The following is a 13,759-nucleotide window of genomic DNA, read 5'->3' as shown; positions in this document are numbered from 1 at the left end:
ATGTGTGTGTATATATGTGTATATATATATATATATCTTATTATATAATATATATATATTATACCACACATATATATATATATATATATGGTGTGTATAGATATATATATAGATATATATATATATATATGTGTATATATATATATATATTATGTGTATATATATATATATATATATATATGTGTATATATATATATATATATGTGTGGTATATATAATATATATATATATGTGTGTTGTATTATATATATATGGGTGTATAATATATGTGTATATATATATATATGTGTGTTAATATATTATATAGAATAGATATAGATAGATATAGTGTGTGTATATATATATATAAATTATATATTATATGTGTGTGTAATATATATATAATATATATATGTGTGTTGTAATATATGTGTGTGTGTGATATATAGATATATATATATGGGTGTGTATCGATATATATATGTGTGTGTATATATAGATATTATTTATATATATAGTGTGTGTATATTTATATATATATAGTGTGGTATATTATAATATATAGCTATATATATATATATATATAGGCTGTGTATATATAATATATAGATATATAGGTGTGTATATATATATATGTGTATATACTATAGAGAGGGGTAGAGAGAGAGAGAGAAGGTGAGAGAGAGGGGAGAGAGGGGGAGAGAGAGATAAGATAGGTGGAGAATAGATGGGGAGAGATAGATATATATATAGTGGTGTGGTAGAGATATATAGAGTAGAGAGAGGGGGGGGGTATATATAGTATATATATATATGATAGGGGGGTGTATGAGTATATATTAGATATATGTGTGTGTGGTATATATATATAGATATAGAGATATAGAGATATATATATATATATATAATATATATTATATCTATGTGTTTTATATATATATATTATGTGTGTATCTAATATATATATATATATATGGTGTCATATATATATATGTGTGTATAGATATTATATGGTGTATATAATAATGTGTGTAATATATATATGTTGTATATATTATAGATGGGTGTGTATATATATATATATATATATAATGTGTGTATATATTGTGTGTGTAGATATATATATATATATATAGAGGAGAAGAGATATAGAGAGATAGAGAGAGAGGGGTGTAGAGAGAGAGGGGGAGAGAGGGAGAGAGAGAGAGAGATAGGGGGGGATAGATGAGATGTGTATAGATAGAGATATAGAGAGATAGGGGATAGAGATAAGTAGATATAGATAGAGGTGTAGATGTGTGGATAGATAGATAGAGGGGGTAGAGAGTATAGATATAGAGATATGTGTGTGTGTATATAGAGATAGAGATATATATATAGTGTGTGTATAATATATATATAGAATATTATAGATAATGTGGGTGGAGAGAGAGGTGTAGAATATATAGATATATATATTAGCAGATATATATATATATAGACACACAGATAATATAGATAATATAATATGTGTGTGTATATATAATATCCTATCTTCTCTATAGTCTCCCCATCTCCTCTCCTCTCTCTCTCTCTCTCTCTCTCTATGTGGTCTCTCTCTCTCTCATCCCCCCGTGTTTTTTTTTTTTTTTTTTTTGTGGCACTCTTTCTACCACCCCCCCCCCCCCCCAGCCACCCTACTAGTATTCTCTCTCTCTACACATACACTCAGTCCCGTATGTCGCGTATATCTGTGTGTAGTCTCTCTGTCACAGACCCACACATATACTATACTCTTAAATATAACGATATCTATAGTCTTATATCTATATGAGATTATAGAGAGAATAGATAGAGAATAGATATGATATAGATATAAGTGGATAGAGAGATAGGATAGAGAGGAGGATATAGAGGCTTGGATAGAGAGAGAGAGGATAGGAGGGTAGATATATATATATATATTATATATATGTGTATATATATATATATATATGGTATATATATATATATAGATATTAATATATATATAATATCTAGTGTAGATATTATATATATTAATATATAATGTGTATATATATAGATAATATGTGTAATTACATATATATATATATATATGTCGCGTATATATATATAGATATATAATATCTGTTGTATATATATATATATATGTGTAGATTATATATATGAATATATTGTTGTATATATATATATATTCATGTGTATATATATATATATATGTGTGTTAAATATATATATATGTGGATATAAATAGAATAGAGATATATAGTGTGTATAGAGATGCTAAATATATATAATAGAATATATAATATGTGTATATATATATATATATGTGTGTATATTATATATATATATGTGTATCTATAGATTATATATATATATATATATATTGGTATATAGAGATATAATATATAGATATATGTGTGATATACATATACTATATATATATATGTGTGGGTATATATATATATATATAATATAGTATATATATAGTGTGTGTAGTATATAGAGATAGAGAGATAGAGTGGGGGGAGGAGATATGATAGAGAGGGTTGATGTGGGGGGAGAGAGAAGAGAGAGAGAGGTGTAGTATATAGATAGAGAGATATAGTGGGGTGGGTATATAGAGATATATATAGATATATGTGTGTATAGATATGATATATAATATATATAGGTGGTGTGTGTAGATATATAAGATGATATAGATATATATATAGATATATATATGGTGTATATATATATATTGCTATATATGTGTGGTGTGTGTCTATAGGTATATATATATATATTAATAATTAATTTATTATATATATATATATATAATATATATGTGTGTATGTATATATATATATATATATATGTATATGTGTAATATTATATATATATATATGCTGTGTACTCATATATATATATATATGTATATATATATATAATCTCGATAGATAGATAGACATACATACAGCAGACTGACTGTGAAGGAAATGAAGCTTTTAAAGAACAGGGAATTGGTTTGTATTGCAGCCTAGCATACAGATTTGACCAGCGGAGCGAGATGTGGATCTCTGTAGAGAGTTTTGAAGAATTTTAGGAGAGCTCAGCACAGATGTGACAGACATTTTGTCTTTTTGTCTCCACAGATCACCAGAAGTTGGAGCGAGAGGCCCGGATCTGCCGCCTGCTCAAGCACGCCAACATTGGTAACTAGTACTCCCTCTATATCAACGGCATCTCTTTCTGTCCTCCCTCTCATGATGTCGTGAGGACAGTTATGTTTAACATATATCCATGTGTTTGAAAACATACGAATGTTAGCCCTCAAGATGGTTTCGTAGATGTATAGAGCATCCATTAAATATTTATTCTGTACGCTGGATCCACTTATTCTTCCTAAGTGCTTTTGACAACATACTACATGTGCAAGGAGGCCAGAGTGTATCTTCCTTCTTGTACACCATGGCCATTTGATCATCAACCATATTTAGAAGTACACATTCTGCTCACACCTACATACACACACGTTTGTTTTGTCACTTTGGGGAATATTGCAATTTCGCGTGAAGTCAATTTATATATCCCATTTTATGAATTTAGACTTGTAAAGGGCTTTACAAGGCCCTCAAGATAAAGGTCCCTTCAGATAAGAAACATTCAACAAGGGGGAAAAAAGAGAAACCTCATATGTATTTCTGAAGACATGGACCTTAACCTTAACCCTAAGGCCACATTTCAAACAAAGGTGATAACTTAATTTCATTCATATGGGACATACCCTAACCTTACATCTAACTACTGACATTATACATGCCTAACCCCATCCTTAACTCTAGCCAAGAATAATGTGCAAAAAAAAAACGTTCTACCTAAAGACGTATAGTTAAAATGGTAATTAGTATAATTAAATGATCCTATTCTCTGGCCTGTGCAATGACAAATCCCCAACACACAAACACGCACACACACTCTCCTTGCTTCGGGAGCCACACAGGCCACACAACTGTAATTACCACCTCAGTAACGACTGTTCGACACTGAAAACTGGCATTTATTAGTTGTTTGGTCCTTTTTGTGAAAATGAGGGACAGACAAATGGAAAAGGGGTGGGTTATTTGGCTTACTGGTCTATTGTCCCGGTGTCAGATATTGACTAGCTGACATATCACAGAGGAGGGTTTAGTTAATAGAGGGTTAGTTTACAGAGGTTTGGCTTGCCATGTCTATTACCAGAATCAATACAAAGCTTACTGGAACATGTTCATTTAATTTTAATAGGTGATGAGTTAACAGCAACCATAAAGAGCTCTTTAAATAGATATTAACTCTGCTTCACATGAGTTCCACTTACTTAATATGTCCAGTAGATCAGGAGAGAACCATATAGAGTCCACCTGGGATTTTGAGGTGAATACTGATAATTGAGTGGAATGCAAGTTTGTGATTAAGTTAAAGTTAAGATATTTTATAGTTAATACATTTTATTTTCATTGTTGTTAATACACTTTATTTTCAGAGAAAACGGTACATGAACAGTAAATGACATTAAAATGTAAATCATTTTTGAATAACTATAAAATACACCTTTTTTAATTTATTTTTGCATATCTTCCATCAAACACCCTAATATCAATATATCAGTGATAACCCCCTAGGCCTTAATTTTGCTTGCAGATGTATCAGTTTCTAAGATTTGATCATCTTTTATAGCAAAACTAAAGAAAGTGTCACAACTACTACTACGGCCCCATGCACACCGCTTCAACATGTGTAGACATCCAAAGCTGTGCCTAGTTACGGTTGCTAAGCTAAGACTGTACAATCTGGTCAGTGGAGGGGTTTAGGAGATGGTCAATTACTTTCAATTACTTTCAATTACTTACAATTAATTACAATCACAGATATAATCAATGGCCTGAGCTACAACAGTAAAACTGTACCGTATTTTCCGCACTATAGAGCGCACTGGATTATAAGGCGCACTGTCAATGAATGGTCTATTTTCGATCTGTTTTCATATATAAAGCGCACCGGACTATAAGGCGCATTAAGCGAAACAAAACAGTCAGATAAGTCAGTCAGTCAAACTTTATTAAACGTGTTCACAATAACTCCCAACCTTGTTCAGTTGTAACACGTAAAAAAAACAGTCTGATACCGCCAAATCAAACGTCATCTTCTTGCTTCCTCCACTTCCGTACCATTGATTCATTAATGTTGAATTCTCTCTATTCCCATGTTCTAATACGTGACTGATAGCCTTGAGTTTGAAGTCCGCGTCGTAAGCGTGTCTCTTGACAGGTGCCATTTTGGGGTCCTTATACACACACACTGTAATATTATGGTGAAGCACAGTATGTATTACTCCGCGACGCTCCTGACTACGGTAGCCGTAATGCTGCAAGCGGTGCGTGTTATGCAAGTACAGCGCGTATCCCTATGCGTAGCTATACAGTTAGCTAACATGCAAAAGTCCTCCAATAAAGATGCAAGGTTTGCTTTCTTGACTTTACTGTTCTTATTTTACTTCGTAAAAAGACAAATAGTTTCCAAGGCTCAAGCATCACAGACACAAACACAGTTTTTTAGCGTCTCTGCTCCAAGTGTTGATCTCGCAGCTCCGTAAACAAAGATCCTCGCAAAGCAGAAGCGCTCACTCTGACACGCCCCCAGCAAACCAACAAACCAAGGAGCGCTCACTCTGAGTCAAAAAACATGTCCCAACTCTATAAACATAGAAATAGGCAGCACAGTGCGGCTTTGTAGTTTACAAAAGTCGTACTAAAACATTTTGACAGAGCGCCGTGTACCACACAAAATCGCTTCGAGATCAGTAAACACAACCAGAATTAATCCATATATAAAGCGCTCCGGATTATAAGGCGCACTGTCGCTTTTTGAGAAAATTAAAGGCTTTTAAGTGCGCCTTATAGTGCGGAAAATAGGTAGATAAAACATGACATAATAGTGAACAATAATTTAAAAAGAGAGAGAAAAATAACAGTTTGTGTTAACACTGTATGTTATACGAAGAGTGAATACTGATTTGATTCCAGAATTGATCAGTCATTGGAGATTCCCATTACTCGCCTGCTCTCACAAGAGCACACAGCGGCACTGCACTAGTGCCTGTTAAAGTTGCATTATGGTTCCTCTAAATGGTAATTGATCATGTTCACTAACCTGGCTGGTCTAAGGTCGAGACGACTGAACTCTTATTACATAGTTTGTTTTGATGGTACAGTGTGATGAGTCCTCTTACAAACAACCTATAGTAAAACACAGTGCAGAGAGCACTTTTTCTAGACAATCTGCAAGTTTTATTTTGGTAATTAACGTTTATTAGTTACAGCTGATAAAGTTTGTAATTTCCTGAACTAAGCCTGCTACCTGAATGTTCTGTAGAGCTGAACTAATTCAATGTATTACTCAATTAACAGAAAATACAACCTGCAACCTTTTTCCTAATCGAGTTTAGTCACTTTTCAAGCACAAACGGCAAACACTTTCTCGTACCAGCTTTTTTTTATGGTTCATATAATTTTAAACCAAACATGTTTGGACTGTGGAGAAATCTTTGAAAATGTCACTTTCATAGATTCTTTTTCTATAAATTGTCAGAATCTGTCAGATTAATTGATAATGAAAATGTTTGCTCTGAATACTTTTAACCTGGGAAATGAACTACCACTCTATCACACGTGTGACTTTATATAAAAGAGGATAAAAACTGTAAAAGATCACGGAATTGTCTTATTGCAACCTCGCCACACAGATTTGACCCTTTTTATCACATACTGTATACAATTGCCAGTTGCAGCCCTAAGTTTTTGTTTATTTCTCTTTTGTGAGTGGGCAGAAAGAAGATATTTGAAAATTCTTTTATTTTATATTTTATGATCGCCGGACCGTATTTGAAACTGAATTCACAAATTGAAACCTAACCCTAGGCTGGTCAATGATGCTCCTTTAAAAAATGTTTTCCCATGGAGTGCTCACTTGCTGTAATGTTAAGGACATATGCCTTATCTTGATTGTAGGTTTTAGTTTAACTGTAACCCCCGAGCTAATGCTTGAGTACTCCAGTCTCAGTCAGAGGCATCAGGTTGGTCTTAGTTACACACCACACCATGTTATATCATATACATTGGGCTGTGTCTCTAATTGTCTCAGTGAAACCGTTGGCAGAGTTCTTACCACTGTGATGCCTTTTATCCTCTTCTTGTTAAACAAAGGAAAAGAGACTGCCTTGCTCCCTGACATCGATGCTCATTGATAGAACCTGAGCACTACAAGTAGAGCAGCAGCAGTGATGTGCAGAGTATACATCTGCCAGCAAATTCAAAAGCAGATGAATTGTCAGTGAATTTGCATATGATAAACATGGCTAGCGCACCGGTGTAACTGCACTTGAATAAATCTTTTGTTTGGGAAAGTCCAAATGGCAACAAAAATATTCATCAAAATAACTTGCTGCTGCTGACATCTTTGAACATAATTCCAATAGAATAACTTGTTTCATTTATCCCCATCCCAAGTTGCTGAAATTGTATTACTTGCACTCCTTTCTTTAAATACCCATAGCTTTAGAAATAAAAAGTACAGAGGTTGGAGTTTGTCAAATAAAGATAGCTACGAACACTCCTTAAACTCGCTTAAAACCACTCATCTTGTTTGTCAAACTCAGAATAAACCGAAGATGTAAAATTGACAATTTGTGCTTTCAGGGTGTGTTGCGTGGTGGAACTATTTTGTTACTTATATTTTAATGCCTTAGTGTTTCACAACTTTACGTTAGTGATGTATTTGATTATTCACTGTAATTTGCTTAAAAAGGTGGCGACAAAAACGTGTCTGAAATGGCAGCGAGCACTTTATCAGCCATTGATGTCTAAAGCTCTTAACCGCACTTGACACTGAGATGAGACAAAAGTTCAATGTGTTCATAATTCACTCAGTTACCTACTACTGCCAATGTGGCAGATTGCCTGGTAAATAGAGTAGAATTTACACAATTGAATTTCTCTCTCTCTCTCTCTCTCTCTCTCTCTCCCTCTCTCCCTCTCTCCCTCTCTCCCTCTCCCCTTTCTGCCCTCTTTCCTCCCTCACAGTGCGGCTCCATGACAGCATATCGGAGGAAGGCTTCCACTATCTGGTCTTTGACTTGTAAGTGCAGAGTTTTTATTTTGCATATCGCATTCGTGCACATTCAAGACTCCCAACAGGACACTCCGCATGGTTAAACATGTGCTGAACACACATTTGCATGATACTCGGGAGAGGTTAAACCTGACGGCTCCAATCAGATGTCCTGTCACTGAGGCACCATGGGAGATTACACGTAGTGCATTCACCTCCTCTTTGCTCCATCTGTTATAGCAACACCGTGTACTCACCCTCAGCATGTCCACACACTGCACACAAATATCCCCAACACACACACTTTGGTACATGATATACGACGGCATCAGATTGCATCATACACACACGTCAATAAAAGTGAGCTTGATTGCACCATGTAGGATCATTCAGCTTCAATTAATAACTAGATAGAAGGTAGATAACGTTATTCACTACTGACTTTTTATTTCATTACATGTCAAAATGTCCACTATTCAAAGAGCTTTAAATAACATATACAAAGACATTAAAGTCCAAGGGAAATTAAAGTGCATGTTTTTGTTCTGCTATGTCGTACATTACATGTGTGCTACTAACTGTCTCTTTTGCACCAATGTGTTGTTGAAAATGTGAGCTGTCTGCCTCCTGCATGAAGCATTACACTGGCTATAACTTAAATATGAAACAAACTGTTGGTATGTTGCTTTTTGTTGTCTTACGGGCCTTTTTATGTGTATTTCCATGTACGCCTACAATGAAAGTCTGTAAATGTGCTTTTTATTGAATTCATCAACCTCTTTTTCTAAAGTCATCTTCCATTCTATCCACATTTCCCAAGGTGTTAATGAAGCATAATCGTTTCATTGTAACACTATTATCCTGGGCTTTCTCTGTCACTTCTTTCCTTCCGTCCTTCAAATCTCTTCCTCTCTCCCTCCTCCCATTCACCCTGCATAACCTACCATCTCCTTCATTCCTCCTCTCTCCCGTGTATTGTCAGCTGTTGTTTGCAGTCCTGGCAGCAAGAAAGGAAATTGCTCCAAATGTATAATAAACGCTGAGTTTAATTTGACTAAGGGCAATAAGAAAAGAGGATAGAATGCATTGCTCTGTTTTTCCTAAAAGTTATAACCTGGCTGGAAGCACGCAACGACACGTCCACAGTGTGGTAATGCAAGTTGAATGAATGAGTTAGCTAATGTATTTTATCGCCATGTATTTACAAACCTTGATTTGTAACCTCATATGTATTGAGAAAGTGAAAGCAATGTTACAGACTGGGATATGCTGGATCAGAGAACATGTATAATACAGACCATGTTTGAATGAAGGCCAACAATAACACTGAGACTCTGCAGACATTTTTACAACTGGATTTGTCACAACACCAAAGTCATTTAAAAGTTGCATGAATACTTTTATATAATGTTTTTCCACCAGTCATGAAAAAGGTTTTGCCTTAGAGCATCCCTTTTGAGTCCTTTTAACTTTTGAGCAAATTGACACACAGGCCCACTTTTAAAGTGTCTAAACATTTTTACTTTTGTTTTCTTTTGAAGAGACGTCCTTGCTTTGAAATCCTTTTTGTTTTGTTGGAGTTCGCTAAACAAGTTGAGATAACTTAACTGAAAGAATATCCCTTATGATATCCTCAGACTTGACAAAGCTCCTCCGGAGCCACAGAAGCCATTATACAACTGTTTTAACAAGCTGAGTAATACTAACCATGAGAAATAAAATGATCGTCATGCGTAATACTGGAAGTGTCCCTTTAACCTGAATGATATAAACTTATGTCTTTGCACCTAATGAAACTTAATAAAAGACAGCTGTGTGAGTTTCCTCCTGGGCTCAACTACTTTACTTGTGGATTTATGGCTACTGTACATTAACTTGTTATTTCTTTGAGGCATAACTCTTTTATAGATATTCCCATCAGCATTGCTCACTAGGAACAGCTCTTTGGCATTTAGCCAAAACCTCATGGAAAGACATTGAAACTTCTTCCAGCAGAATAAACAATATCCACTAACCGTATGACTATGATTTTGCCATCAAGGCATAAAAGCACAACATATTTCTTTTGACCCAGTGGTCTGAAAGAAAAATCTATTTTGGATGAGATTTGTTAATAACATTATCAAGTTATTCTTTTTTTCCTCTCCAGGTGCAGAAATGAACATCTGTGGTTTCACAGACAATGTATTTTCTTTCCAACTTTCTCTTTCTCAATCTGTTTTTTAATTTCTCTCTCCTTCAGAGTTACCGGCGGTGAGTTGTTTGAGGACATTGTTGCCAGAGAGTACTACAGCGAAGCCGATGCCAGGTCAGTGCAAAACTCTGTTGTATTAATATTCCTGAATTTACTGTATAAACGTGATGTGAAACCCATTCAGTCTATATTGGCATCAAAGGCAAGCAGATATGCACTATAGAAAAGTTATTAAATACAACCATGAATATCAGTAAATTGCTCATCTATCTATCATGTATGTACGTTTTAACACGCATACACAAAAATACAACCCCTCCTCATTATGCAGTGCATTAGTGTGTCGTGCCTTTGATATGCCTTTTATAGCCCAAAACCTCTCTTTTCTCTTACATTTTCCTGTTTTACCTTTTGTCTTTTGATCATGTATACTTTCCCCAATTTCACCTTCTAAACAGCTATGAAAAATCCACTCAAGAAGAACCTTGTCTGTCAGTTTCTGCTCAGTAAAGCAGCTTTAAAATGACCTGTAATGTTTACAGCATTTCCATTAAAGCTAGGGTAGGCCTTTTATTTTAGATGTGTTTTTTTGTTATTTGTTGAAATTCTATACGCATCCGACAGCCAACAATAAATACAAGAAACAAATAAATAATCCAGTATTTGGAATAAGACCTTTCAATCTATTCGGCCCACATTAAATGATTGGATAGTCTATCTGCCTGAGGACCTTCCTACTATAATAATAATAATAATAATAATAATAATAATAATAATAATAATAATAATAATAATAATAATAATAATAATAATAATAATAAATTGTATTTGTAAAGCGCCTTTCAAAGCTAAAAGCAATCTCAAGGCGCTACTTACTTACCTGCGCGTACTCTGCCAGTGCACTCAATGCACAGTCTTCCAAAAGATGCTTGCTTGACAGCTGTGCGAACTTGCAATAGCCATGTTTGTTGTTTACGTGCATTATAATAATATTATTGAGTTTTCTGCACCATTAGCAATGATAACTATTAGCTGCCAAATGTTTTTGTTTTTTTTCCACCATGAAACCTTCAAAATCTATCTGTTGCCTATTACAACTGTAAAAGTTAATTTGAGATTTAGTTTTTAATAATAATAAAAATATATATATTTAAATGACCTTCACTTGAAGGAGCAGCGTCAGGATCAAGAGACGTAAATCTTTTTCATGTCAGCTTTATTAGGCAATTGTTCATTCAAACAAAGACCGCTTTAGATGTAAAACATCTGGATTCTGTTTTGTAGTGGATTTTATTAATTTGTAAAAAATATATTTTAACGATGACATCTGAAGGAGCTTAATTGATGAAAAGATGCATGTATCCTTTGAATGTTTCTCTACTTGTAAATTGCTTAAAGAAATGGTTCAACAATGTGCTTTCTTTCCAAAAGTAACATGTGAAGATCAAAATATGTATGTGTTAAGTACTGTTGTGGTTCACCTAGCTTAGCATAAAGACTGGAAGCAGGGAGAGACTAATTAACCAGTCATTTTTACATCTGTTTTTGTCTAAAGACAATACAATTTGTGATTCTAGGGCAAGTTATGTGTTGAAATGTCTTCTTCTGAAGAAGAAGAATCTCTGAATCTTGTCACCGTGGGGTTGCCAAGTTTGGTATGCTTGTGCAGACCTATACCAAACCTTGTGTTTATCGACTGTATCTGGCAACCTGCATTACAGCTGGAGATGCTGCATATTGCTGGGGATGAATATTTTTATTGTTTCAGCACGTAAATTGGCAGGCTTGCGGTTTCCCCCTGCTTCCAGTCTATGCTGCACTGTACTTAACACAGACATTAGATTGATACTGATCTTCTCATCTCTCTCTTGAAAAGCAAGCGAAAAATCATATTTCCCAGAATGTTGAGCTATTCCTTTAAAATGTTTCCTTTGTCAATTAGGTGTTGTAATTTCAGGCGTTGGTGTGTTCTGTGTCCTGTTCTTGTTCCTTTTTTGTTTCCTGACATTTACCTGTTCTCCCTATTCCTCTCCTTTTTGCTTCTGGCCTGGTCTCTCTCTCCTCCACAGTCACTGCATACAGCAGATTCTAGAAAGTGTAAATCATTGCCACATAAATGGCATAGTGCACAGGGACCTTAAGGTTAGTAAGTGACGACAGTAACGGCTAAAAGACAAAGGCCTGCCCACCTGCGGCACCTTGCCTTGCTCCTCCACTGCCTGATCAATCGACTAATTAACCTTTCACTGAGTGCGGCCTCCTCAAACCACACCCCCTCCTCCACCAGTCACCCTCACACACCGCCACTTGACAGGAGTGTTTTTAGAATCCACCTGCTGCAGGGCATTGTGGGCAGGTTGGCTGGAGAGGAGGCGGTAGGCCGTGTATCATCGGGTGGGGAGGCCAGTAGATCTCATCGTGGCCTGCCCCTCCTGTATGCCAAGGCACAAAGTGCATGTAGCATCTGTCGAAAACAGTCACTGAGAGGCTTTCACCTGAGGGAGGAAGAGGAGGAAGAATAATCATTTGTGGCTGTAGAGTCCTGTATAAATGTATGATGATTTGTATTCCAAATGATTATAACGTTGTCCTAGTACCACAGCTTTAGGTTTTATTATTTAAAAGAAACTCCACTGTCGGTAAGCATCATTACATATGTATTTGTGCGCACAAATTCATAAATCATGTTCTCTATAGGGCTGCACGATATTGGAAAAAACAGACATTTCTGCATTATATATTGTGATATGATAAAATACAAGAATAGTGACCGTATATGGTGTAGGCTACAATTTTAAGTTAAATGCATCAATCTGATGCACTTGGAGATCAAAATTAAGAGGCTAGATAAACTATTTTGTGCTCTAGTAAACTATTGAATCATAAACACATTGTTGTAGGTTAAAGATATGAATGCTGATGACACAGCGAAAAAAGGTACGAGTACGGCTAGGTTGCCGTATCGCCGCAGACCCCTCGTACTGAGGAGTTCGCCCTGATTGACAGTTCCGAGTTTCCGGGCGTAGGGTGTTGTAAAACTTGCGGCCGTAGACACAAGCTACCTTCACCTCGGACCTTTCCAACCTTTCTGACCTTCTATAGCCAGCCAGTACAGGGGATAGGATCCTCCCACATCGAGCGGCCGTCTCTGAGCCGCCAAATTAAATCAGCGGACTCCCCCCGTTGAGAAGTGTAGAAATATAAATAGAAAACAATAGATACATTATTGAAAATAAGAACCGTGCAAGTGTTCCGATTTGTATTGAGCATAAAAAAAATTGTAGCATGGTGTCTTGAAGTTAATCAATGTGTCTATTGCACATGTCCACATTGCAATAGCGACGCTGAAACGATATATTGTGCAGCCCCAGTTCTCGATGTATTAAATTGTATTAATTTGGGCACAAATTAAGAGAACACAATAGAGAACAAATTGTTTCAAAGTTTCCATAA

The 13,759-nt window shown here is 35.4% G+C and overlaps 1 protein-coding gene across 13 annotated transcripts in view; it reads left to right on the top strand.

Annotated features, from left to right (window-relative positions):
* Positions 1 to 13,759, top strand: part of camk2d1 (calcium/calmodulin-dependent protein kinase (CaM kinase) II delta 1) — a 91,801-nt gene that overhangs the window by 40,151 nt on the left and 37,891 nt on the right. For 8 of the 13 annotated variants that reach the window (XM_029455118.1, XM_029455114.1, XM_029455111.1 and 5 more), the window contains exons 3-5: positions 3,120 to 3,179; positions 8,085 to 8,139; positions 10,355 to 10,420. In XM_029455118.1, coding sequence (XP_029310978.1) covers positions 3,120 to 3,179; positions 8,085 to 8,139; positions 10,355 to 10,420 — 181 coding nt within the window. Of the gene's footprint in view, positions 1 to 3,119; positions 3,180 to 8,084; positions 8,140 to 10,354; positions 10,421 to 12,375; positions 12,449 to 13,759 lie in introns of all 13 variants that reach the window. The other 5 variants (XM_029455119.1, XM_029455112.1, XM_029455116.1 and 2 more) reach the window with 1 other exon arrangement.

The sequence above is a fragment of the Cottoperca gobio genome, chromosome 18, assembly GCF_900634415.1.
Source record: "Cottoperca gobio chromosome 18, fCotGob3.1, whole genome shotgun sequence".
Classification (NCBI taxonomy): Eukaryota; Metazoa; Chordata; class Actinopteri; order Perciformes; family Bovichtidae; genus Cottoperca; species Cottoperca gobio.
The sequence above is the reverse complement of the archived record's forward strand: the minus strand, read 5'-3'. Positions and strand labels throughout refer to the sequence as shown.